Consider the following 25528-nt stretch of genomic DNA (forward strand, 5'->3'; position numbering starts at 1 on the left):
GCAAAGGGATGGTAGCCAAAGCAGGGCTGGGATGCAAACAATACCCAGTTATCTCCAGCCATGCAGACAGCGAGATAAACAGGCTGAGAGGGGCCGGCAGGACATGCCACAGACACTGGGAACTCCCCTGGAGCCGGAGGAAAGGACGCAGAGGCCCGGAGCAGCCTGAGAGCAGGGCTGGCGCTGGGCACTGAGTCACCCTGCAGGGAGCAGCCCAGCTGGAAGTGGGCAAAACACCCCAAAAGGGGATTTTGGGGGTGCTGCTGAGGGAAGTCAGGGAGAGCTGCGGAAGGAGTCCACGGCCCGGCCACAGAGTGAGCTGCCCGAGCTGCGTCAGCTGGCCGTTTGGGGAAGAAAAGCAAAAAAAAACAAAACACAAGGAGCGTGAATCACAGGCACGCTCCCTGCCCTGCCACAGAGGCTGCTGTCCCCGCCACGCGTGGGGCAGAGCCCCCAGCTCCCCGGCCGGCTGCCAGCGGGCTGCAGAGGGGCTGACACTGCCCAGCCGTGCCCCCCACCCCACCCCGGGGACCAGCGACCCTCCGGGGGCACCGGCACCGCGGATCCCCCTTCCCACCGCCCAGGACCTCTCCTCTCCATGAGCACCGGCTGCTGCGCGCCGCCCCCCTTTTTCCCCTCGCCCCTCCACCCCGGCGTCCCCATCCTCATTTCGGGGGTCCCGGGGGGGGTCTCCCCGTTGCCGGTCCCCGCCCGCCGGGGCCGGGCTCGGCGGCGCCGCCCCGCGCAGCGCCCAGCACCGCCCCGCAGCGCGGCATGGGCGAGCGGCGACCCGCGGCGGCCCCGATCTGAGGCGGCCCGGCAGCAGCAGCACAAGCCGCATGTCGGGCTCCGGGGCTCGCAGCCGCAACCGGCGGCTGCCCGGTAAGTACCGGCCGCTAAACGGCGGGGGGAGCTCGGAGGGGTCGGATGGGAGAGGACGGGCAACGCGGTCCCCCCCCCCCTCCCCGTCTCCTCGTCCCGCAGCGCAGCCCGTGGGTGCTCCTTGCCCCGCAGCGCTGCTCGCCTCGAAGCCTGGCCCTAAAAACGCCGCCCCACAGCCCCCGAGCCCCGGTGCTGATCCCCCTGCAGCCCGGCTGGTTGGTGAGGGGCTGCCCGGAAAGCTCCGTGCCCCGGAGGGGGATGCGCTGCGGGGGCACCTGCACGGAGAGAGCCCGAGCTCGGGCACCTGTTGGGCCACGGGTTTGGGGCGCCCCCCGGGTCCCCCCCCAAGCACCCTGGGGAGCGGGTGCCCCCCCTTAGGTAAGGGTTGGGGCCAGAGGAGGCTGAGCGGAGCGACAGCAAGTGCAAAGGTGTCGGGGGACGGGGTGCCATAGCCCTGCCTTGCGTCCGGTCCCTCCTGGTTCCCCGTCCTCCTTCGGCAGGAATTGAATCAGGGCCCCGTAAATAGCAGGGTCTTATGACACAGCCTCTGCTGGGGAAAGAGCTCTGGGCGGCAGGGATATTTTTAGTGCCGAGACGCAGGGGATTTGGAGATGGCTCGGAGGAGCGCAGGCGATGAGACCGCTGCTCAGGCAGGGGCTGTGCGGTGCCGTGTCCTCCCCGGCTCCTCGCCCCCTGCTTTTCCTAGCGCATGGCTCTGCCAAAACCACCGCCTCCCTCGCGCTCGCCCGCTGCGTTTCCTCTCACCGGGGCCGGGGTTATTTTTTGCTCGGCTGTGGCACGAGGTCAGGCGTGCCGCTTGGGAAGGGCCCACGCAGGGAATTCACGCTCGGGCATCCCCTCCCCACCGTCGTTCCCAGCTCTCCCCTCCGGCTGCTTCTCCCGAGGCTGAGGGAGCTGAGAGCCCTTGGGACTCCCTCGTGCCACCGTGGTTTTTCTGGGGCAGGGTTGATAGGGAAACGCTTGTGAGCTCTGCGGGGCGTCCCAGAGGATGCTGTGGCGGCCGAGGAGCTGCCTCTTGCTCTGCTCCCCTCTCCTTGCAGAGGCAGGGAGCGCGAGGTGCATCCCAGCCAGCGGCAGCGGGGTGCCCCTGACCGCTCCGGAGGTGCACGGACATGGGGTTGGCTCCAGGAAAGTGCAGGGAGAGGGGCAAAGGAGGCTGAGCGAGGCTGCCCCAGTTCTTAGAGAACAAGCCCACGCTCGGCACAGCCTCTTGTTTAAACTGCACCCCTTGCCATCGCCCCTTTTCACGGAAGGTCCTGAAAAACAAACCTCAACTGCCTTGAAATTTCCACGAGGTATCAAAGAGCTGCGGGCTGAAGAAAAGGCCGTCCCCATCCCCTCTTGGCCTGGTGCCTCCGCTAACGAGGCTTCTCCCACCCCCAAGCACACCCCTCCCAGTCACCAGCACAGAGGGGGGTTTGTGCTGGGATCCCGGGGACAAGGAGGAATGGAAAACACAAAACGCGTCTCCTCCCCGGGGAAACGCAGCCAGACAAGTGAAACGCGCTCAGCTCCCAGCGTGAGCGCCGCCTGAACACCTTTCCACCGGTGCTCCCTCGAGCTCCGTTCTGCCCTCGCCCCGCGCCAGCCCCATCCCAGGAGCTGCTCCCCTTCCCTCCCACGGCAGGGAGGATGAGGACGGGGCAGTTGGCAGCCCCTCGCTGCCCAGCCAGCCGTGAGAGCCGGAAGGATCTGCAGGCAGCGGGGTGCTCGGGGCCGGCCCAGGCGCGCGGGAGGTTCAGCCACCAGCGGGGAGGGCCTGGCTCTGAATGCAGATAAGCCTCCGGCCCCTTGGCTGAGCTGGCTGGAGTAATAACCATGACAATAGTAAGAAAAGGCAGGCCACCAGCAGGTACTGACAAATCCCCCGCGGTGCACAGGGGCCGCATTGTGCGGGCGAACGTGTCCCTCGGTGGGAACATGCCAGCCGGATGAGACAATCCCCGCCGCTGACAGGCAGGGAGCGTGACCGGCCGTCACATGGGGAAGGGCAGCGGCAGGGAACGCCGCTCTCCTTTATGTCCCCGGCCAGGGTTGCTGAGTAGCAGCCACACACTAGCGGGGCTGTTTGCTCCTCCTGTGCCCGGAAAGGCCCGGGAGGAGGGGGAAGGCTCCGTCCCCGACTCTCACCACGGTCACGGGTCTCAGGCCGAGCCCAGCGGCGCAGCTGCCGGTGTGACGGCCACAATGGCATCTCAGTGCTCGTGCCCGGCGCCCCGGCCGGAGCTCACAGACAAGTTCACAAACAGGTCCTGCTAATTTCTCCCGCAAGAGGAATCCCGGCCTGCCCTCCCCGTGCACCCACAGGAATGCTGCCACCAGCGCTGGCTCTGGCTGTCCCCATCGCGCCCTTCCGATGGGGATGGACAGTGAGAACGCGAACGGCGAGGGTCAGCCACGCTCACAGCACTACAGGCAGCACCTGCCAGCGTTTATTTATTTTATTTATTTATTTTAGTTTATTTTGCATGTGCACTGCAGAATTTGGAGACTCTCCACCTCACCTTGAGATTAGGGCCCCTTTGGGAAGAGGCTGCACAGAGAGCTGCTCCATAACCCCAAATCCAGGAGCCTGAGCTGAGACAAGGCGGACAGGCGAGAGGTCACGTCCTCCTGCTGATAAAAAGCCGGCACAGTGCGCTCTGAGCCCAGCCCGATGAGCTCTCCTCAGCCCTGAGGAGCGGGATGAAGCGTGGGCTGTTTGCCACAGATTTGGCACAGCTGGGCTGGGGGGCAGAGCTCTGACGGGACAGGGCTGGCTCCAGCAGCAGCAAAGCACCAGCTCTGCAATCAGTGCCCTGGTCACCTCCGTCCCTGTCCCAGTGCAGCCCCTCCTTGTCCCTGGCTGAGCCCTGCTGCAGGTGGCAAGGCAAAACCCTCCCCTGCGCCCCGTGCTGGGGGGCAGCAGCACCCGTCAGCTGCTGGTTAGGCAAAGCTTATCCTGGACCGTGCTTTGAACACCACAGCTCCCAGCTCGGGCTCTGCTCAGCACCGCAAGCCTCTGCGGGTGCCCAGTGCTCAGGTCAGACACGCCAAAGCCAAGGCCCCTCCAGGCAGCCAGGGTTGCTGCCCCGGCCATCCTAGGAACACGCTGAGCAGTCAACGAGGAGCAGAGCCACTGCCAGAAAGAGCTCCTGGGGTTCAGCTGAAGGATGTCCCAGAGGACGGGGTGCAGAGGGCAGAAGAGCACCGAAGGGGCTCTCGGGATGTGACATTTACCTCCAGGACATTTCCCCAGGCCCGCCGCCTCTCTCCCGTTGGGGTCCTACCCCACCGAATGTTGCTGACAGCCCCCCGCTGCCCTCGCCCCTGCTCCTGCCAGACAGGGTGGGGATGCTGAGCGCTGGCTGCTGCTCGGCTCCCTCCCTAGCTCGGAGGAGTGGAAGGTTTGGGCTGTGCTCAGGCAAAGCAGGGGATGTTTGTTTGGTTCCCTTGGTTACTGCACTGCCTGCTCCAGTAATCACATTTTCCTTGTGCCGGCCGGGCCAAGAGCTGCAGAGAGGAAATGTGGAACAACTGAGGCCAAACACCAGCCTGGGAACAGCCCGGGTCACCAGCCACGGCCCCTCCGTGGCGGCTGGGTCCTACCTGCTGCGCGTACCCAGCCCCCGAGGGATGCACCAGCCCCTGGGATGCAGCAGCAGGCTCACTCCTGCTTTCCTTCAGCTACTGCCCAAGGGCTCCGTCGTTCCCGTGCGAGCCAGGGACTCAAGCACCGGCGCTGAACTGCAGGAGGAATTACAGGAATGAAAATGTTTGTGCAGGCAGAAGCCAAGCTGGCTGTGCAAGCAGGGGATGTGAGCGCGGGAGCCTGTGAGCGTGGGTGCGGCTGTATTTATAGCGCCGGTGGCGGCAGGGGTGGCAGCAGGGGTGAGCGTGTGCAGGGCTAACGAGGATCCTAATCCCTTTTGTTCCTTATGCATTCCTCAGCCCAGCAAGCCTGGAGCACTAACGCCAATTCTTGTTCCAGGGAGTTTCCCCTGCCTGTTGACGTTCACAGGCAGCCCTCTGTTTTGTCGCAAGGAAGATGAATTCCGAACATGTGCAAACCGTGGCTGATCTCACACCAACACCCTTTCCCCCCTCGATAATTTACTTCAGCAGCAGTGCAAGCAGCACGCGGCCCCCCAGCTCCTAGCTGCCCTGAATCTCAGAAGGGAGGGCTGAGGCTCCGGCACAGCAAGTGCTGGTGGTGCTGCCACTCCAGCCTGTCACATCCACTCAGGGCAACCGGATCACTGTGCTCTGAAAAAAAAGCAAAGCAGAGCAGAGGGGAATCACCCAAGCTCCAGCACAGCAGCACCGTGTGAGCTGGGGCGGGCAGGAGGGCTCGGACAGCCCCTCCTGGCCTGACCCTCCTCGCCTTCCTCCCCAGCCGACATGGAGCAGGGGCAGCGCAGCCTGGACACGGAGCAGATGCAGCAGCAGCAGCTGAAGCTCCGGGAGCGGCAGAAGTTCTTTGAGGAGGTTTTCCAGCACGACGTAGATTTCTTCTTCCCCGTGTCTCACCTGCAGATAGAGCACCGGAGACGTGAGTGCTGTGGGCACCGGCACAGGGCTGGGGGTGTTTCAGGGAACTGGCACAGCCGTTAGACAGGGGTCGGGTGTCCCCAGTCCAAAGGCAGCTGGGGACGTGCCTGTCCCGCACGGACACAGGACCACACACGCTGCGTGGGGGTGTACGTGCGGATTACTCACACCACTTCACCAAAGGCACTGAACTTGGGTACCCTGTACCCTGGCTGGCTCCCTGCGTAGTTACTGCTTGAGACGGGCTCCTCCAGACAGCAGCTTGGGACAGGAGCAGGGGACACAGTGAAACAGCAAGGTTTTCCAGAGGGATGTTTTAAGGAAAAAGGATTCTCCCGGGGACCTCTTACCAACAGGTGGAATTCAGTTTCCCACTGCAAGGCTGGCCTCCCACTTTGGGGTCCTGCCTGGCGTCTGTGGGACAGACAGACCTCGCCCCACAGGCTATCAGTGCCGTTTGCCTGGCACTTGCACTCACCTTTTTGCTGGCCTCTCTCTCCGCAGCCCCCTTGGGCAGCATCTCCTCCATGGAGGTGAACGTGGACGTGCTGGAGCAGATGGACATGATGGACCTGACAGACCAGGACACCATGGACGTGTTTCTGGGCTGCGGGACGGAGGAGAGCAGCAGTTCTGGGCCAGGTACAGGCAGCCGGAGCGCTTTGTGGTGCAGCACAGGAGCTGTTCCTGCCCCCAGCATCCCCCCAGCAGCTCATTCTTCAGCCCTGGCCGCCCTGCTCTGTCAGTCGCCCGTCCCAGCGCTCAGCGTGCCTGTGTACACGCACACCCCCTGTACAAAGACAGCTCTGTGGTGTCTGGCCAACTGTGAGGCTGGCCAGACTTCACCCTGGGCTGGTCCCTGCCTCTACCCACCTCCACAGCCCAGAGGTACGGAGCCCGTAAATGTATTTCACTGCAGAAGACCGGAGAGCTCAGACGCTTCCCAGAGTCTGCGGGGCAAATTCTCTTGTCCTGAAGCTCCTCCAGAGCGGCCCGTGTCTTGCCATGATTTTCTAGGTCCCCACCACGCTGCAGAGCTTGCTGCACTCAGCAGGGAGGCTGCAGGAGCCCTCCCCTCCCCAGCCAGTTCCCATACTCCAGCAGCAGAGCTGTGCTGAGGTCCCACAAGCAAAGCCTGGGGTGCCAGCACCCCACGCACAGGCGCTGCAGCGAGCCACCGAGGCCAACCCGAACATCTCCCGGCACATCCTGCCGACAGCCTCACGCAGCACGGCTCCGAGCCGCGCCTCACGCGAGACAGAAACGGCTCCGCTGCCAAAAATGGGGAAGGAATGCGAGGCACGGCCTCGCGCCAAGCCGGGGGGGTGAGATGGGGAACGGCCAACGCGTGGCTCCCGCTGCACCTGAAAGCGGGGTGTGGGAGGGCAGTGCAGCCCGCAGAGGAGCAAGGTGCTTTTGTGGGGATACCCGTGAAGTTTGGGGGCCAAGAAGCCTCCAGAAGCCTTTTTCTTCCTTCTCTTACCTCTCTCTGCTCCAGGGGCAGACGCCAGCCAGTGCCCAGAGGAAATCACCCTGCCGGTGCCCAGCGCAGCCGAGACCAAGTCACGCATCTCCTCCACGTCGTCCGTCTCCACGGATCCCAACAGCTTGGACACCAGCGAGGAGGGGGCCGAGACCCCCGTGGTGCAGTCGGACGAGGAGGACCTGCAGGAGGACAGTCCTAAAGAGCAGGCGGCCAGGAGCTAGCAGCCAGCTCTGCCCCGCTCCCAGCCTCCTCTGTACGGACCTGCCAGCCTGGAGGAAGGAAGGCTGCTGGCACTCTAAGCTCCATCCTGGACTGCTGCCCTGCAGGAGAGGGGAGATGTTTCCCCCCCTCTCCCTCCACAGGTTCTCCTGGCAGCCAAGGGAGAAGGAAAGGGGTGTTGTTAGGCTCCCAAAATTAACACTTCAGGCTTTGCTGCTAACACTCCCTGCTTCATTCCCCCCCCCCCGAACGCTCAGTATCCCACAGTCCCTCCCACACCGTTCCCAGAAAGCCATCCCTTGGGATCCCAGCTCCCCCGGTCGCACTGACAAGGATCCTTTCCGGACAAGCATTTAACAACAGCAGACACAACAATAACACTCCTGTCTAACCCAGCAGTGGGTGCGTGTGTTATTGGGAGAAAAGAGTGCTGGGGATGAGGGTTAGGTGGGGGCTGCAGGAGGGAAGATGGGGATAAAGCAAGCGTGCTGAGGGTACAGCTGAGAAGCAGATGACCACATTTCTCCTGCTAGATATCACAGGGTGGGAGCAGGCAGCAGGGACCTCTGCTTGCTCTGCAAAGGATGGGCGATAGTGGAGCTGGTACCATCCCGTGCTGCCTGCCTCACAGAGGCTGCTGTGTGGGCACAGCTGTCCCAAAGAGGGCTGCCAGTGACCTGTAACTGCCCCCAGCAGAGAGCTATCCCATGCCAAGCAGCTGAGAGGAGTACTTCAGCACATGCAGCACCAGCAGCTGTTGCTCCCCAAACCCAGTGCAGGGAGCATTGTCCCGGTTGGAGGCTGCTTTGAGGAGCGCAGGAAGAACCATTGCAGAGCTGCTGCCTCTATCAGTGGCTGCAGGCCAGGAAAGTGCTGTCGCTGCTCCGGCTGTGTCAGCACAACCGCAGTCACCCCGAGGGGGGAAGGAGCCTGCGAGATAAGCAACTGGATCCCGGCAATGCCATGCACCCCTGCTGCTTCCCAGGGGAGCTCTGTGCTGTTTGCCATGATCCCTCCTGCACCAGGCAGCCATGCGTGGAGGCTGCTGGGTCTCTGGAGTAAGAGGAGCGGTGAGCTTGATCGTGTCCTTGTCCCAGCGCTGTCCCGGCGTGACCTTCCTAGGGGTGCCCCCATTTGCTGGTGGCTGGTGAAGGCAGCGTGCATCCAGCCGGGTCCCTGCCTGAAGACAGCCGCTGCCTCTGGAAAGAGCTCGTCAAGGGGTGAGGGGGACCGGGAAATGGAGGGGCAGGCTGGGAAGAGGAGGATGATGTGGGCAGGCCTGGGACACGGGGACAGGGCTGGGACGTGGGGACAGAGCTGAGCCATGCGGGCAATGTGAGACATGAGGATGAGGATGGTGTTAGGGCACAGAATCACCCAGGCTGTGGGAGACCCCCGAGATGACCCTGTCCAGCCCCTGACCTAACCCTACCCATTCCTCCACTGACCCCCAGCACTCGGCTCTACACCCACACGTCCTTTAAAGACCCCCAGGGACGGTGACTCCACCACCCCCCTGTGTGGCACAGCCGTGACGGGGACAGGCTCTGTGACACGAGGCCATCCCTGTCACACAGCACAGCCCCATCTCTCGCCCCTCAGGGGCCGGCCCCGGCCCCCCCCTCCCCTTAGGCCCGAGGCCTCCATGGCCCCGCCGCGTCTCCATGGCAACGGACCGGAAGCGGAAGCGCTGGGGCCGGGGCCGCCATGATGGCGGCGGGGCCGCTGCTGCTGCTGCTGCTGCTGGGGGCGGCGGGGCCGGGGCTGGGGGCGCCGGGGCCGGGCTCGGGGTCGGGGCCGGGGGCGGCGCTGCGGGAGGAGCTGCTGCTGAGGCCGCTGCCCGCGGGGGACGTGGCCGCCGCCTTCCAGTTCCGCACGCGGTGGGACGCGGACCTGCGGCGGGGGGCAGGTAGGGGCCGTGACGTCACGAGAGAGAGGGGGAAGGTCGGGGGGGCGGGATGACGTCATCGCGGGGGAGGCCGCGTGACGTCACGGCGCCAGGCGGGGACACCCGGTGGGGACAGGGAGGGGGCACCGCGAGGCCTGGGGACACGGGGATGTGAGGGGGATGGGGACGGTGACATAAGCAGGCTGGGGATGATGACGCAAACAGGCCGAGCCACAGTGATGTGAGCAGGCCGGGGGCGATGACGTGAGCAGGAGTAGCTGTGATGACATAAGCAGGACGAGCCACGATGACGTAAGCAGAGCAGGGGATGGTGACATAAGCAGGCCGGGTACAATGACACAAACAGGCTGAGCCACGATGATGCAAACAGGCCGGGGATGGTGATGTGAGCAGGACTAGCAGTGATGACGTAAGCAGGACGAGCCACGATGATGTAAGCAGGACTGGCCATGACATAAGCAGGATGAGCCACGATGACGTAAGCAGACCAGGGGACGGTGACATAAGCAAGACAAGCCACGATAACCTAAGCAGGCCAAGCCACGATGACACGAGCAGGCTGGGGATGATGACGTGAGCAGGCCGGGTTGCGCTGGCCGGCACTGACGCTGCGCGCAGTCTCTCACTACAGGCTCTTCCCGAAGGCGCTGGGGCAGCTGGTGGCGGCGCAGGGCGTGCGGGAGCTGCACCTCGCCCTGACGCAGGGCTTCTGGCGCACGCAGAGCTGGGGGCAGCCGCCCCTGGGCGCCCCCGCAGGTGCCGAGCTCTGGGTCTGGTTCCAGGACTCCGTCCCCGAGTAGGTACCCGCACGGCGACACCACAACCACAGCACCACCGGGTGTTTGGGGTTGCAGCCCATGCCGGGTGGGAAGTGGGGGCTGCGGGAGGCCAGGCAGGGTGGGCGGCAGCACTGCTGTCCTCTCCCCGGGGCCTTTCTCACCAAAGGCCTCGTGCTCTGGGGCTTGCCTGGAGCTGGAAGGGGTTTGGCAGTGTCTTGGTGGAATAATGAGCCTGTAACAGCAGGGGCCATGGCAGAAAGGGCACAAAGGGCAGAGTGGTGTGGAGAGATAAAGCTCTAGTTCGCTAAAGGAACAAGCAATTCCCTCACGGGGCTGTGTGCTGACAACCCCCTCGCTGTGCTGTGGGGTTATGCCTTGAGCTCTCATCCGTGACTCGCTTCCTTTGACTCCCGTCCCATATCTGCCACCATTCCCTGTCGCACGTTTCCTCTGGCTGAGCCCAGCAGCTCGCTGTGGGTTTGCAGAGCTGCCTCCACCCCACAAGGGCCCTGCCCCTGCCCCGCTGCCTGGTCAGCGCTCAGAGCAGCACAAAGATGCCCTGTCACCCCCCGCCTGCTCCCCCAGCCCGCCTCCTCGCTGCCCAGCTGTGCCCAGGGACTGCCCCTGCATTAAACGTCACCCAGATGCCACGTGTTAGAACAAAACATGAAGAGGGGCGGAGAGTGAGTGACCAGCAGCCTCTGGCTGTGAGCTGGAAGCCAGCACGGTGACCGCAGTGTAGCTGTTGAACGGTGCTGATTTACCACCCGTTATCCCGAGCTGCTGAGTAAACCGTGGTGTCTGTTCTCACAGTGTTGACAAAGCCTGGAAAGAGCTGAGTAACGTCCTCTCGGGAATCTTCTGCGCTTCTCTCAACTTCATCGACTCCACCAACACGGTCACGCCGACGGCGTCCTTCAAACCCCTGGGCTTAGCCAACGGTGAGCCCGACCCGCGCGTGCCTGGGGGCCGGCTTCGAGCTCTTTGTCCCCGGCTTGAGTTCTGCCCCGTGGCCCTGGGGGAGCCCGTGTGCGGGCCCTGCTCTGGCAGCGTTTGTTCCCGAGCTCACAAGTCACTGCGATGAGGTAGCCCTAGAAGGGGAAATCCGGTGTCCCAGAATAAACACCACAGAGGCTGCTGCTCTGCTAGCTCGCCCAGGAGGGGTGGGAGAGCAAGTGTTCCCACTCGGTTCCCTGCCAGCTAGCACTGCTGCCAGCTGCAGCAGCAGGTAGCGGAGCACGAGGGCACGGACAGCAGGGGTTAGCCTGTTGGAAGCGTTTCCTCTCCCTGCTGATGAGGCTTACGCTTGAACAGAGGAAAGCCACAAGCAGCACGTGGCTCCCAGCCCCTCGGCTGTCTCTGAAAAGCATTTTACTAAACAGGGAGTGAGAACCACAGGATTTAAGGCCCTCAGAAAAAAAAACAAACTGCCAAGAGATACCCTCACCTAGTCTGTCCGAATCACCCTGAACAGAGTAGGATCTGTTCCTGAAGGAGTTTGTGGCATTTTGGGCATATTCAGAGCGTGTCGTGCCTGCTGTTAACCCCCTGCCTGCCCGCCCAGGGACGGATCACCGCCTGCTGCGCTACGCTGTCCTGCCCCGGGAGGTCGTCTGCACAGAGAACCTCACGCCCTGGAAGAAGCTGCTGCCGTGTGGCTCAAAGGTAACGGCGAGTCCTGCTCCGGGGAGCTGGGGGCAGTCCAGCAGCGTACACCGGGAAGTCTCCTGGCCTTGCAGAGAGCAACTTGCAACCAAAGTTTTGCTTCTGCTCCCCGCAGGCTGGTCTGGCCGTGCTGCTGAAGGCTGAACGGCTGTTCCACAGCAGCTACCACTCGCAGGCCGTGCACATCCGCCCCATCTGCCGGGTGAGTGTCGGGCTCAGTGGCTCCCTCCTGTGCCATCCTCCTGCAGCAGCCGGGCCTCTCCTGGCAGCCCAGGGCTTTAGGGACTGAGGAGAGGCTCGATGTTTGGGAGCTTTCCCCAGGGCTCTGTTCTAGACAGCTTTAACACCCCCAAGAGAACACCAGAACCCTCCTTGCTGTGACTTCAAGATGAACCTGCTTTGCCCAGCTTCCGTGCAGTGGGTTCGGTGGCTCACTTCTGCCCCGCTGGGACTCTTGCAGTCCTGCTGTAGCTCGAGCTCTCTCCTGCTGCCCTGCCCTTCTGGAAGGTGCGATCAGAGCCACCTCTTTCTCTTCCCCAGGATGCTTCCTGCCTGGCTGTTTCCTGGGAGCTCAGGCAGACTCTCACTGTGGTCTTTGACAGCTTTACCAGTGGCCAAGGGAAGAAAGGTAAGCTCAGCACCAGCGTGCTGTGCCCCCAACCTGCCCCAAGCCCGCCTCACGCTGCTCTCACTGACTTTCCTTCGCGCAGACTGGTCCTTGTTTAAGATGTTCTCTCGCACCCTTACTGACGCGTGTCCTCTGGCATCGGAGAGCAAGGTCTACGTTGACATCTCCCCTAAGAACAAGGTAACGCTCCTGGACTTACAGGCACCCTGCTCTCTGCTCAGCCGCTTCACGTGGCCGTGGAGCATCGTTGCCTCTACACTCCACACAGGCTGGATACCTCCAGGGCTGCTGAAGGGCTGCAGTGCTTTCCTGCCTCTGAGCTGGGCTGCTCAGAAGCGCTCAGGAGGAGCGTGGCGGTGTCAGCAAGCGTGCTGAGCCGGCCACTTCTGAGAGGGGCTCTGCCAGTTACTACAAGAGGCACGGCCCTTTTCATGGCCAACTTGCTTTCTCAGGAAAAAGAGCTACTGGAAGTGACCCCCACTCCAACGTCTGTACATGAAGCTGTTGTGCAGGGAGACAAGAGAACCTACGCGGTCTACGACCTGCTCAGCCCCTCGCTCTTCAATTCATCCCGCAGCCTCAACGTGCAGCTGAAGTGGAAGCGGCCCCAAGACAGCCGTGAGTGACCGGAGCGCTGTTCCCCCTGCACTGTCGCTCCAAGCTCTGGGCCCAAAAGCACTTGGCATCAGCCCCTGATTCCTGTTTCTTTTTCCCTTTTGCAGAGGAGCTGTCAACACCCGTGCTCCACGCTCAGCGCTACGTGAGCGGGTACGGGCTGCAGACTGGCGAAATCAGCACTCTGATCCACAACACTCACCCCTACCGGGCCTTCCCCGTCATCCTGCTGGAGACTGTGCCGTGGTATCTGCGGCTCTACGTGCACACCCTGACTATCATCACGAAGGGGAAGGAAAACAAGCCAAGTGAGTCGATGCTCCCAGCAGCACGTGGCATCCGAGGCCCTTGGCACCAGCAGCTCATTCCAGAGATGGTTTAGCCCCTCCCTTGAGCCCCAGCTATAACTGGGGAACAGGACTGGGAAATAAAACATCTTAGGATGTTTTCCCAGCCTTCGGTTCAGCACTCGCCACAGATGAGGCTTTATTAAGTCCATTCTCTAAGAGTCCCTTGGGCAGTGTTTCATAACCCAGCAAGAATCTAAAGCAAAGGGCATTGATTTTTTTTGCAGTTAAAGGAACCTCGATGTAAAACTGATGAGTGGATGACGTTTTACATTTTTAACCTTTTCTTACAAACACCTAACTTTTGTGGGTCATCAGCACTAAAGATCATCCAGATTTAGCTTTAACCCATGCTTTTTGTTACTTGTTACGTCTTCACTTGCCCCGAAAACTTCTCCCGGGACAGTAGAAGCGAGATCACCCACCTAGTGAGATCTCTAGGCAACGTGAGGCTGCACAAGTGCCACTCCAGTGCCACTGACGGGTGTCTTTGGGGCTAGGTTATATCCACTACCAGCCAGCGCAGGACCGCAAACGGCCTCACCTGCTGGAAATGCTGATCCAGCTTCCAGCCAACTCTGTCACCAAGGTCACAATCCAGTTTGAGAGAGCCTTGCTGAAGTGGACAGAGTACACGCCTGACCCGAATCACGGATTTTACGTCAGGTAAAGGCATCGCTCAGCTCCTTGTCCCCTTCTGGGCTTTGTGTAGGGCTGGCTGCCCAGGTCTCTGGGGCTGGGAAGAACTCGTGCTGTCCCTTTGCTGGCAGGACTGACACTAGTGCGTCCTTTGTCTCCTTAGTCCTTCCGTGCTTAGTGCCCTGGTGCCCAGCGTCATTGCAATGAAGGATGTGGACGTGGAGGAGAGCCCGCTCTTCGCCTCGCTGTGAGTGTTCCTGTCCCCAGGAGAGGGGCAGTGTTGCAGCACGTGGGCTGGTTGCAGTTACCCTATCTGGTCTTCACCAGCCTACAAAGACTCGTGGCTCCTTGGGGAGCTGCTGCGGGACGTTCTTGATGTGTCAGAACAGCAGCCCAGGAGCCCTTCCGAGGGGGGCTGCTGGCAGGGGGGTGACTACAAGGGACAGCTGGTGGTGTGAGGCCCTGCAGCCTCTTCTGTGGTCTCCCCTGAGATTTGGAGGTCCCGGGGAGAGCCTGGCCCCTAAAGGGGCTGTGAGCACCTCCAGAGGCCACCCAGCTCCAGCACAAAGTGGCGGTCCTGTGCAGGGTGGCACTGACTTTCCTGCTCCCCCTCTCCAGCTTCCCTTCCTCCGATGGCTCCAGCTATTTCGTCCGCCTCTACACGGAGCCGCTGCTGGTCAACTTGCCGACGCCGGACTTCAGCATGCCCTATAATGTCATCTGCCTGACCTGCACCGTGGTGGCGGTGTGCTACGGCTCCTTCTACAACCTGCTGACCAGAACCTTTCACGTGGAAGAGCCGAGCCGGGGAGGGCTGGCCAAGCGGCTGGCTAACGTCATCCGTAAGTTCAGGGGCGTGCCGCCCCTCTGAGAGCAGCCAGGGCCGCCGGAGCAGGGCACAGCAGCGACGTGCTGCTGCCTCCTGTCTTTGCTGCCTGCGTCTCTCCTGGGTCCTACAAGCTGAGCTTGCTTCCAGAATTAAGATGGAAAAGGGCTCTGAGCGCAGTAACCACTGAGCTGCACTCGCACTGGATTAGGAAATGTGCAAGCCGTCTGTTTGGGTGGGGAGTAACTTATTTACCAGGAACAATGCTGGAAGTAAACTTGAGCTGTTTTGTACATTTGTGCTGCTCGTTTTTGCTTTCCTGACCCCACAGGCAGAGCTGACCCCAGAAGACACTGCTAAGTGTCCAGCAGACTGCTGTGGTCGGCTAGGGGAAGATGCAGACGGTCTGGGGGTCAGGGGCATGACCTGCACTGCAGGAACGGCTGCATCTGCTCTGCCAGCACAGTTCTGGTTGCCACATTTCACTGCCCTCCTTCCAGCCTCGAGCACACCTGAGCCAGTTTGCAAATGAACCTCCAGACTGGGTCTATAAACCATCTGCTTGTCCTCTCTTTCATACCAGGAGGTTATTTCCTTTTTTAAAGAAGCCAGGAGCACAGCTTTCACTCGCAGTGTTTTGAAACCCCTCCACCTGCTTCCCCTGTGCAGCAACTCACGATCCTCCATCCCTTCCCCCGAAGCTCTGCCCCTGCCATATATCTCTGCCTGTCTGTGCCACACGGTGTCCCCAAAGCCTTGAGGAGCCTGGGCTCAGCACCCTGCAGCCCTGGGCTGGGAGCACAGAGCAGGGGTCCAGTTTAACACCCTCCCCAGGGTGGTTTTGCTGCTGGTTGCAGGGTGGGCTCAGTTCCAGGGGTACACCCCTCGCACCTTAGATATGGTGACAGGAACAGAGCTGAGTGCGGGCAGGGGAACAAAGCACAAGAACCTCAGCATTGCAGTGAATTTCATTGAAATTGCAATGAATTTCATTGAAATGAAAACACTGCCACGAATTGCTCACAGCAACTGCCCGAAAGGAGGACGTGGGGGCTGGGGGTTGGCCTCATCCTGCAGGTAACCAGTGATGGGGCCAGAGGGAATGGCCTCAAGTCGCACCAGGGGAGGTTCAGGCTGGAAACAAGGAGGCATTTCTGCTCAGAAGGAGCAGTCAGGCGTTGGGACGGGTTGCCCAGGGCGGTGGTGGCGCCGCCATCCCTGGGGGTGCCCTGGGGCGGGTGCTTGGGGACGGGGTCAGCGGGTGGTGGAGGAAAGGGGGCGGCTGGGGGGGGTAACCGGGGGGGTGACCCCGAGCAGGAGCTGCGGGCACAGCCCCCAGGGTCCCCCCAGGGCCCCTCCAGGCCCCCCCAGGCTCCAGGAACAGCCGCAGCGCCCCCATACCCCACCCCCACATCCCCTATATCCCCTATATCTCCCCTATACCCCCCCCAGCCCAGGCGCGCTCCCGCCCGCCCCGCGCACGCGCACTGCCCCTTCCCCCCCCCCCCATCCCCGGGGCCGCGCATGCGCGCTCCCCTCCCCTCCCCTCCCCTTCCCCTCCGTCCGTGCCCGCGCAGGCGCAGTGCGCGCCCCGGCGGACGGAGCGGCCCCGCTGCCGGGGGCAGGGCCGGGCAGGGCGGGGGGCGGCGGGGCCCGGGGGGGGGGGCTCTGAGGCGGCTCCGGGCGCTCCTCGGGGCCTCCGCGGCGGGAGGGAGGCCCCGGATGGCGGCCTGAGGGGCAGCAGGACGAGGAGGAGGAGGAAGGAGGAGGGAGGAGGCGCCGCGCCGTGAGTACGGGGCTGGGGGGGGCCGTGTGGGGCAGGGGGGCGCTGGGGGAGGCTGAGGCGGGCCGGGGGGGGGGGGGGGCGCTGAAACCCGGCCCGGAGCCACCAGCGGGGTTGGGGCAGAGGGGCCGGGGCCCGGCCTGCTGGTCGCGATCCCTGCCCGACACGGGAAGGGCAGGGGTGGAGAAGCAGGGCCGCTGAGAGGTGAGAAACGAGCACAAAGGGGAACGGCACCACACGGCGCTGACAGCGGGCTGCAGGGCACGGCGGGCCCTGCTCCTGTCAGCTGCTGCTGGGAAACAGCCACGGGGCTGCTGCCTGCTGCTGCCTGCTGCTGCCCGACCGCTCACGGCCACAGGTTTGTCGCCTCTGGTGCCCACTGTGCAGTAACCCCGACGGGGCAGGGCGCTGTGCTGGCTGCAGACCAGCTGAGCGCTTCCCCAGAGGGACAGGGCCCAGGGAGCGGCTGTGGAAATGGTGAAGAGGGGTCCCACCGAGCGCCTCCGCTCCTAACGAAAGGCACGCTGCTCCGGATTGTCCCCAGCTTGAGAAACCAGAGCGCTTTGTAACCCCCGAGGCTTGATTCGTCAAGGAGTCGCTGCCCTTTCGGGAAGTGTTCGCAACCGTCTTGCACCATTGCGGAGTCTCCCTCGGGTGTTCCAAGGCATGAACTTATCAAAGAGTGGCACAAAGCCTTGGCCAAAAGTTGAAGACTCACTTTTTCCAGCTGAGTCACCCTGGCAGAATAAGCCTTTCAAAGAAAAAAAAAAGCATAGAAAAATAGTGACAATGACTAAAATAAAAGCTGAAGTTAAAACCCTGTTACTACAAATAAGACTTAGCAGTTTGAACAGTTATGGCCCTGAGTTGTTTCATTTGTAGGTTTGTATTTTTTTGGGAGGGCTGACATCTAGAAAGCTGGTGCACCGATATTTTTTGTAGATAAAAAGGCAAAAACCAAACAAACACCCTTGTCACTTGATAGCTCTTTCACCTATTTTTTCCCCCAGCGCTTTGGATGTTGTGTGCTTAGCAGCTGTTTTGGACACCAGGCAGTATTTGAGAGCTGGCTTCAAACACGCGCAGGCAGCAGGAAGCTCTGCCCACACAGCAAGCTGCGTGGCTCTGACAAGGTCCTTGATTTAAACTCTTTTAAGCAAACTATGGTACAGGCAAGCCTTATACATAAGAAACTCAGGTGCGAGGCCCCGAGGCATGCTGTAAGTACACCACGCTATTTAACTGGAGAGATTTTTATCTAGATGTGTGGCTTTTAACTCCCAAGCAGGAACTTGGGCTCCTGGGAGAGGGGGAGATTGGCATCGCCACACACAAAAAGGAGTTGTTCAGCCTTTTGTTGCGACTCTGGGTGACTGGTTTGTGTAGCATGGGCAAGTTTTGCCTTCGTTCTGGACACCACTGGCTTAGCAGCTGCCTCAGTGAGGTCTGAACACGCTTACCTTTTAAGTACCTCGAGTGATTAGCGAAAGCCAGCTGATTATTCTGTCCTGTAAATGGCTTGTTAAGGACTCAAGGCATTCTTGACAAACACGTAAACTTGGTGTTGGCATCCTGATGCGGCACGTCTGTGGTGTGTGAGCACTTCTCATCCTTCTAAGTGCTGAATGAGCTCGGAGAATACCAAGGTGCAGCTTGCGAGCTCCTCGGATGGACTTACTGTAAAGGTGAATGATCCATTGCAAAACACGAGGCTTGTGCTGGGCTACTCGCTTTGGACTTGTCCTAATTAAAGTTTTGTTTCTGGGTGGGAAAGGTGTGCCGGGCTTGCCTGGGAATTTGCAAACCCTCCCCACGATCACATGCCAGTCCCACCTGCTGGTTTTGAATGGTCTCGGGAGGGAGGAGGAAGGACCGTGAGCACGGTGGAGACTGATTAATAGGCGTGTGGACAGGTATTGGTGTGCGCCTGCTGCCGAGGCGTGCAGGGAACTCCCCACGCTGCTCCTCTGCCTGCGGGAGCTGGCAGGGAGGCTCCGGCAGCACGGGGAGATCAGAGGGGAACCGCAGAGCGCTGGCTGCGGGCAGGACAGCAGCAGCAGCACGTGCTGTGCTGCCGAGGGGCTCCGAGCAAGTCTGAGTGGCTGAGGAGCTGCGGAGGAGCGAGAGGAGGCAGTGGTGGTGCGACGGAGAGGAACTGGCTGGTAAACATGAGCGGCTGCCAAGTCAGATGACTCGAGCCCTCCTGAGGGGAGCAGGACACCAGGCCGGCTGAGGAACCAGATGAGTCAGGCAGGCAGGGGAGAACAGGAGCAACTGGTTGAGGAAAAGCAGGATGCGGTTGTGAAATGGGGCTTGCAGAGGTGCTGCTGGGTGACAGGTAATTATTGGCTTGGGGACACGCGGTAATCTTTTGCTTGGATCATGAGGAGGGGACAAAGAAAACAAGGCAGGAATGTCTCATTTGCAAGTTTCACCTGCAGATCTAGGTGAGCATCTAGGCAAAACTGCTTTGAAAGCTTCAGGAAGGGACTTCCTACCCTGGGCACTAAGGAGAGTGCCATTTCCCTAACGAGCTGGCGGTGGGAGACGTGGCTTCTCCCTAGGAAGGCCTCTGCAGCATGAAGAGCGAGAGCTTGGGAAGGGAACACTCACTGCCAGCTGCGTACAGGAACCTCCAGCAAAGAACGAGGAAGAGTGTGAGTCTTGAGGAATACAGAGCTGCAGGATTCTCAAGCAAAGGTTACCTTATCTAAGATCTGCCAGATCACGCAGACTGCAGGTTTTCAGCCTTTAACTGGTGGGTAGTTAAGGGGCAGAGGCAAATAAAGCTTACTGCAGATACAAGGCTCAGCTGCTGAAACACCTGCGTTTGTTAGAAGTCTGAGAGCTTTGCAGATTGAAGGGCACTGCCATAGAAACTTGACAGTAAAAATAACCACCATTAAATGCTTCTTTATTCTGCAGAGTGGTGTTATTGATTGCTACGAGCAACTGGCTCCTCCAGAAAATATCAATATTTAAAAATGGGTAACCTGTTCCGAGAGTGGCGTGTGTAGGAAGGAGCCTGCCACCATGAGAAGGCCAGACCCTGGAGTTCAGTGCAGCTGTCACGAGTTTTAATTATACTCATGAAATGTAATCAAGTGCTGTTTGAGAGCCAAAGGCTTGGTGGTTGTAGCACGGCTACATCCGAGGTATTTATGACAACGGGCCTAGAAGGTTCTGGAGTTTGTACTATGATAGACACGTTGTCCTAGGCTGATTTTCTTATCCATCCTTTGCTGCAGAGACAGCCCGGAGCAGTTATCTGTAGGCACAACACTAAGGCTTTAAGGAGGGGTGACCTGAAGACTGCAGCACAAGTCCAGCAAGAGAAGTGGAGCTGACAGGATTTCAGGGCTGGATTTGGCTGCGGTGTTGCGTGGTGTTTATGCAGTGCTTTGCCCTGCACAGTGTTTAGGGCACTTGGGAGGGAGGCTACAGGAAACATCAAGTGGAGAGCACTCGGGGATTAAGCTGGCCACATCACAGATTTAGCACAACTCGGTTGTATTCAGCGCAGCGTCATCCTCGCAGGACAGGAACTGAGAGATTGGGCAGTGTGGTTCAATTACGTATCTGTTAAATCTGCTCTCTGAACACTTCCCCTTGGAGAAGTTACCCAATGCTCCAGCAGCACTCGTACTCCAGAAACAGCTCGGTGATGTACAGAGGCTCGCAGAGAGCAAGTTTGGCTGTGGAATAAGCGATCATCATTCCCAGATCGTCTGCTCACAGATGAGGGAAACTCAAGACTTGCCCTTAAAGATGTGAGCCACATGAGATGGGATTAACACTGGGATTTTATCCCTTTAACTCCAGCCATATTGCCGTGTAAAATAACTTCCTTATTCCTCTGGCTGCCTAACGGAACCCCAGCTGGCCTCTGCTGGAGAACACTCTCTTGCAGGACAGCCAACACAACGTGCTCCCCCCAAATACTCTTAATCTGTTTGCCCTGGTGGGGCCTTTGGCCTGCATTCTCTTTCACTGCCATTAGCATCGATCCTGCCGCTAGGAACAGGGCGATGGCAGCGTGCGTCCTGCTCCCCACACCGGAGCTGGTCGGTACCAGGGAGCTTCCCGAGCTGCGAGGCACGGGCCTGACCTCAGTGGTTTTTTTGGAAGAGACCCATTTGTGGTTTTCTCTTGGCTTTTCTGTTCAGTCCCTCATTCTCTCTCCCTTCGCCAGGAAATCCCTTTTCCTGCCAGCAGGAGCCAGAGCACTGTGCTGTTTGTTTACTTTCTCACTCCTTCATCCTACTAACCTTCCCGCCCCCCAGCCCTAATCCGAACAGGCTCGGCTCAGCCCTTCATCCTCCTGACAGCATACCTCGCAGATGAGTATGTTCAGATAAAAGGATCGCTGCCAAAAAAGCTGTTCTGGCCAGGCTCTGGTTAGTTGGGGTGAGGCTGGGGCTGTCCTGCGCATCTTCCTGCGTCTTGCCTAGCAGCTGCGTGTCCCCATGTGCTGCAGGGAAGAGCAGTAGGCTTCCCAAGCTGGGCCCTCTTGCAGCATTCCCGTGTGCTTTTGCCTTTTAGGGGCAGTGAGCTAGGAGTTGTTCCACAAACTGAGGGAAATCTTATCAGTTGCTCTCCCCAGCGATACTGACATCTGCTAACCCGGCCGGCTGTTGCTATCCCACACTGCTCAACTCCATTCTTCCGCCCTCCTTCGACAGCTCTGGCTCTGTAAGAACACCTGTAAGGCATTTATTGTTTTTAAAACCCTCTAAAATACTTGAAGATGTTTGGCTTAGAAAGAAAAAAAAAAAAAAAACAGTGTAGTTGATCCAGTTGCTAAAGATAGAAGTGCATTTTCTGGACTGCTAGTGTGCTGCCATCCCTGCTCAGAGAAGCCCTTGAAGCTCGCTGCTTCCACAGGGTTTTGTAATAATCCAAGAAAGGAAATCCTGTGTTTACAGCACTTATGAAAATTGCCATTTTGAGACTGCCCCCTCCCCTTTGATCCATTCGCATGCTTTGTCTTATCTGCCTTTAGCTGATTGGCAAGGGTTGTAAATCCCTTAAGCAGGGACTGTCCTCTCCTTTGTTTAGCAGCAGGGACGCTGTCGGGGCTCCCCCGGGCAGCTACGTGCCGAGTTCAAATTTTCTGCTGTCCCCCTGGCCGGCTGCAGTGGGGCTGTGCCTGGGGAGGAGGCAGTTTGTGTGCTTAACACTCCCCAGAAGCATGGCCGAACACCAAACCAGCCCTTTTTGCTTCTTCCTTTGTGCCACCTGTGAGTTTACCTCTCGGTTGCACATTTGTACCATCACTAAAGGCTTTGGACAGCCTTGTAGAAATACAGGTGTAGGGAGGCAGCTTGTTTCCTCCTCTCTTGCTCCCCCCTCCACCTTTCTTCCCCTGCACTATAAAGAAAAGGGTCTCAGGAGTGTTCGCCAGGGTAAGAGCCCCAGAAACAAAGCGCACAGGGGATACGCTGCTGTGTCAGCAGGAGGTAATCGTGTCCCCAGCTCCTCCCTCAGGAAGCAGGGAGGGTGACACCAGAATTTCACATTAGGGGTTTGAGCATCAGCGTGTGATGCTTGGGAACGCGTGAACTGTGCAAGAACTGCTGTTGGTCTGTTTGCTGAGCGCCTCTGACAGTCTGACATTTCACATCCCTACAGGCCAGCCCACCGGAGGAGCTGCTGAAGACTTGCTGGGAGCACACCTGCCTGCTGCTGCCGCAGGGCCCCCGCCAGCCGGCCACCATGTACTGCCTGCAGTGGTTGCTGCCTGTCCTGCTCATACCCAAGCCCCTCAACCCAGCGCTGTGGTTCAGTCACTCAATGTTCATGGGCTTCTACCTGCTCAGTTTCCTCCTGGAACGGAAACCTTGCACGATTTGTGCCTTGGTCTTCCTGGCAGCTCTGTTCCTCATCTGCTACAGCTGCTGGGGGAACTGCTTCTTGTATCACTGCACAGGATCCCAGCTGCCGGAATCAGCTCACGATCCCAGCATCGTGGGCACCTAGAGAACGATAATCTTCCAGTCTGCTGACAGCTCTGGTTTTGCTTTTTTTAAAAAAAGGGGGGGCTAGGGAGGAGGGGAGGGGGTGCTAGGCATGTGACTGGAGTAAAACCAGCCTGTTTCCTGTAATGTGTGTGTGGACCTGAGTGGTAAATTCCTGACCAGCCCTCCCACTCTGCCTGTGAAATTTGACTTGTTTACTGTGTGAACTCTGGCAGCACCACCTGCTTTTTTAGAAGCAGAAGTCTTTTTTTTTTTTTCTCCTTCCCTTCCCATATCACTGGGAACGGACACCAGCCCTCCTAACTGAGAACTGGTGGAGGAAAGAGCTGCTGGCCTCTGCCCAGCTGCCGCGTGGTGGTGGAGCTGCGTGGCTCTTGTCTGCATTAGGCCACGGTGGTCTAACTCGGGGCTCCCGGCCCTCTGATTCTGCCCAGGTAGCTACAGGAGCCTCTCCATCTTTCTGTTTGCGGGGAGCCAGCCTTCCCGCCTTGCTGATCAAGGGAAAGCTCGGCAGCTCGCAGATGCACTTGGCCAAAAGCTGCTGGAGCCAGAGGCAGTTGAGTCATCTCCTCCCGCTCCGCCTGCCAAAGAGATGCGCGCACTGCCCAAGTGCTTTCTGAACTACTTACGCTCCGAGGTCATAGCCTGAAAGCCTCAGTTGTGCTGCTGCTTTTATAAAGCCTCACAGGCAGCCGAGACTGCCGCTTCCCCTGCTAGATTTCCAGGGTTTACTGAGGTATTGACTGTTGGGATAATAAAAAAAAAAAAACTGCTATGCTGCAAGACGTGGGGTTTTCACAGCTGCCACGAGCCTCACCCCACAACGCTCGCCGCTAGCCCGGCAGGCTGCGTGTGGGCAGGGCAGGAGAGGGTCCCGAGGAGGAGGCACAGCTTGGAGCAGTGGCTGCTTCAGCTGCTTTGGGTGACAGTGTTCTCAGGCCAGGGGTGACAGAGGGTGCTGGTGCTGTGTGCTGGGGAAGGAGAGAGGCCAGAGGGGCGCCCGCTGCCTCCACCTCCCCTGGCAGGAGGATGTCAGGGCTGGGTGGTTGCAGGATGCTCTTACACTGCTGAGAGCTCTGCACTCGCTGCTGCCTGCAGCAGTGGCTCTCGGGGCAGCCTTCCCGGGGGCAAGGGGGTTTGCTGATGAGCAACCTCGGGGGTTAACTCAAAGCACTGTCTCTGCACTGGCCAAGGGTTCCCTCTCGTTTGCCATCTGTTCATCTTCACTTCAGTCTACGAGTCCCGGAGGGGAGAGCAGCACAAGTGGCTGCTGCTGTCCCGAGGAAGTTCGAGCTATGAGGTTGTGAAACTTCCCGAGTATTGTTTGTTCATTGCACAGCTGTTCGAAATGTTTAATAAAGCTTTATAAACTTTGGTCTATGGACTCCTGCCCAGCGTGATGCGTTCGCTGCTCACTGCAGATGCCTCAGCCCAGCAATCACGCGTCTCTCTGTATTGTTTTGTTCCCGGCGCTGTAATCCCAGCCTCTAGCAGGAGGCAGAGCCTGTCAGCCCTGCAGCTCCCAGCACTAACAGGGTAACCTAACCCAGGCTGAGAAACCTACAGGCAACCCCTAAAACAAGCCCGTTTTGCACACAACGCAGGCGGCAGCTTCTGGCTGTGTCCCTATTCGTGTGACAGGTCCTCACCGTTCCCTTACTCGCTAAGGAACCCAACCCCAGAGCTGTGTCCTGCAGTCCTGCTGATCCCAACTCCCGCTGATCCCAGCACCAGACACGTGCACCCGAGGCTGCCCCGCAGGGTCCCCCCAGTGCTGTCCCCTCGCTGCGGGCAGAGACGGGGCTGGGACCCAGCTGCTGCACGCCCAGCCTCGCTCCTGAGGACACCAAGCCCGAATTGGAAGGCGTTCAAGGCATATCAGTGTTAGCACGTCCAAAAAAACAAGCGTGACACATCCTCAGGAATAGAGGTGGCAGCCCCGTCACCTGTCGGGCTGAGGGGAATCCCAGGAGCTGCCGTGCTAGCTACAGTGTGAATAAAAATAGAAGGGAAAAAGGAAGTCCTCTCATTGGCAAGCTGTGACAACACAGTTGTCTGCACTCTGAGCAACTTTTAAGTTTTATTTATTTAAGCTAAAAGGATTTTTTTTTTTTTAATTTAAGCTAATGCAGTCGGTTTAAAGCTATATTTTAGTTGCTAATGAGCCAAGATGCGCTCTACTGCAATTTAAATAAGTCCTAGCCACAAAGCCAGACAGCCCTGGGTGAGAGCGAGCCCTGGCTTCCTACACCCAGCCCAGCCCAGGACAGGGCTTTGGGCTTCCCCTTCTGCCAGACCTGACCTGGGGAGGGAAGCACTTCAAAAGGGGGAAGGAAATCTGCTTTTTACAGCACTCCCACCCCAAACGCAGTTAAGGGCGCTCTTTGATGTGCACATCGCCCTCACCGGGGCACTACCTGCCAACTTCTCAGCGCGCCGAGATGCAATCTTCATCTCCAAGATACAAAATTAAAGTCACTTCATCACGGTCAGACAGAAAGCCTCGGGCAGGGCGAGGAAGCCAACCGGGTCTCACATCCCATGCTAATGCCCTGATCCCCAGCTCATCGAGGCCGTGAAAAACCAGCCTGCAACTGCAGAACAGGTCAAACCCGACAGCTTTCGGAGAGCAGCACCACGGCTTCCCTGCCTGCGCGCCACAGGCCGGGCTGAGCCCACACGAGCACGGTTGTGGCTCCTCCGCAGTGGCTTTTGTCCCCCAGCGGGGTGTCCCTGTCACCCGGGGGGTCCCTGCTGCGCTGGGGGCGGTGGAAGCGCTGCGTGGCTCCATGTCCTGCCGAGCCCAGGCAGTGGCCGGGAGGGATCTGGCTCAGAGCACGCCTCGGCACCTGGCTTTGCAAATTGCCCATCTGCCTCGCGCTCCCCGGCTACGGGGGAGCAGGAGCCTTAAGCTACTCCTCTGCCTTTCCATCGCAAGGAGATGGTTTTCTTTTCTAGGTCACGGAACAGATCGGTGGCACTGCAGGGTCAGGGGAAGGAGAAAAGAAAAAAAAACCACCAGGCCAAGCTCAGAGCCCAGCGATCAGAGCTGCAGCGGGGCCGGCCACACCTCGGGCTCCCCACTGCAGCTTCAGGACCAGGGGCTTCTCTCCCTGTGCCCCCTTCCCACCTCTCGCCTGCTCCCACCAGCCCGGGGCTGGCCCAAGCCCTGCTGGACCCAGGGAGCCACCAGCACCGCTCCGGGCCAGCCCTTCCCCTGC

General features: G+C 59.7%; 3 protein-coding genes across 6 annotated transcripts; all 3 read left to right on the forward strand.

Annotated features, from left to right (window-relative positions):
• The first annotated feature begins 722 nt into the window (after positions 1-722).
• Positions 723-7374, forward strand: DBNDD2 (dysbindin domain containing 2). The gene is made up of 4 exons (XM_082773690.1): positions 723-882; positions 5279-5434; positions 5938-6075; positions 6932-7374. Exons 1-4 carry the CDS (start codon positions 840-842, stop codon positions 7138-7140), a joined length of 546 nt encoding a protein of 181 aa, XP_082629816.1. The 5' UTR covers positions 723-839; the 3' UTR covers positions 7141-7374.
• Positions 7375-8848: 1474 nt separating this feature from the next.
• PIGT (phosphatidylinositol glycan anchor biosynthesis class T) lies at positions 8849-14856 on the forward strand (the record flags this gene model as incomplete). Its single annotated transcript, XM_082772940.1, has 12 exons — positions 8849-9047; positions 9666-9843; positions 10640-10767; positions 11391-11491; positions 11607-11693; positions 12032-12119; positions 12202-12299; positions 12572-12737; positions 12842-13042; positions 13582-13747; positions 13884-13967; positions 14339-14856. The coding sequence occupies 12 exons, from the start codon at positions 8849-8851 to the stop codon at positions 14589-14591; spliced, it is 1749 nt and encodes a 582-aa protein (XP_082629066.1). The 3' UTR covers positions 14592-14856.
• Positions 14857-16175: 1319 nt separating this feature from the next.
• BLCAP (BLCAP apoptosis inducing factor) lies at positions 16176-23682 on the forward strand. Of its 4 annotated transcripts, XM_082773314.1 has the most exons (3): positions 17577-18667; positions 19255-19484; positions 21961-23682. In XM_082773314.1, exons 2-3 carry the CDS (start codon positions 19419-19421, stop codon positions 22306-22308), a joined length of 414 nt encoding a protein of 137 aa, XP_082629440.1. In that variant the 5' UTR covers positions 17577-18667; positions 19255-19418; the 3' UTR covers positions 22309-23682. The 4 variants fall into 4 exon arrangements, with proteins under 4 accessions (XP_082629442.1, XP_082629441.1, XP_082629440.1 ...); XM_082773316.1 differs by lacking the exons at positions 17577-18667; positions 19255-19484 and adding an exon at positions 16176-16332; XM_082773315.1 differs by lacking the exons at positions 17577-18667; positions 19255-19484 and adding an exon at positions 16511-17549.
• Positions 23683-25528: the final 1846 nt, after the last annotated feature.

This window comes from Aythya marila (genome assembly GCF_965140915.1).
Source record: "Aythya marila genome assembly, chromosome: 16".
NCBI classification, from domain to species: Eukaryota; Metazoa; Chordata; class Aves; order Anseriformes; family Anatidae; genus Aythya; species Aythya marila.

Bases quoted from the DNA above. Each gene is read 5' to 3' on its own strand.
- BLCAP (XM_082773314.1), top strand. From the start codon at position 19,419: ATGAAATGTAATCAAGTGCTGTTTGAGAGCCAAAGGCTTGGTGGTTGT. The intron at 19,485-21,960 runs GTATTTATGACA...ACATCCCTACAG, and splicing joins GTAGCACGGCTACATCCGAG to GCCAGCCCACCGGAGGAGCT.
- DBNDD2 (XM_082773690.1), top strand. From the start codon at position 840: ATGTCGGGCTCCGGGGCTCGCAGCCGCAACCGGCGGCTGCCCG. The intron at 5,435-5,937 runs GTGAGTGCTGTG...CTCTCTCCGCAG, and splicing joins GCAGATAGAGCACCGGAGAC to CCCCCTTGGGCAGCATCTCC. The intron at 6,076-6,931 runs GTACAGGCAGCC...TCTCTGCTCCAG, and splicing joins GAGCAGCAGTTCTGGGCCAG to GGGCAGACGCCAGCCAGTGC.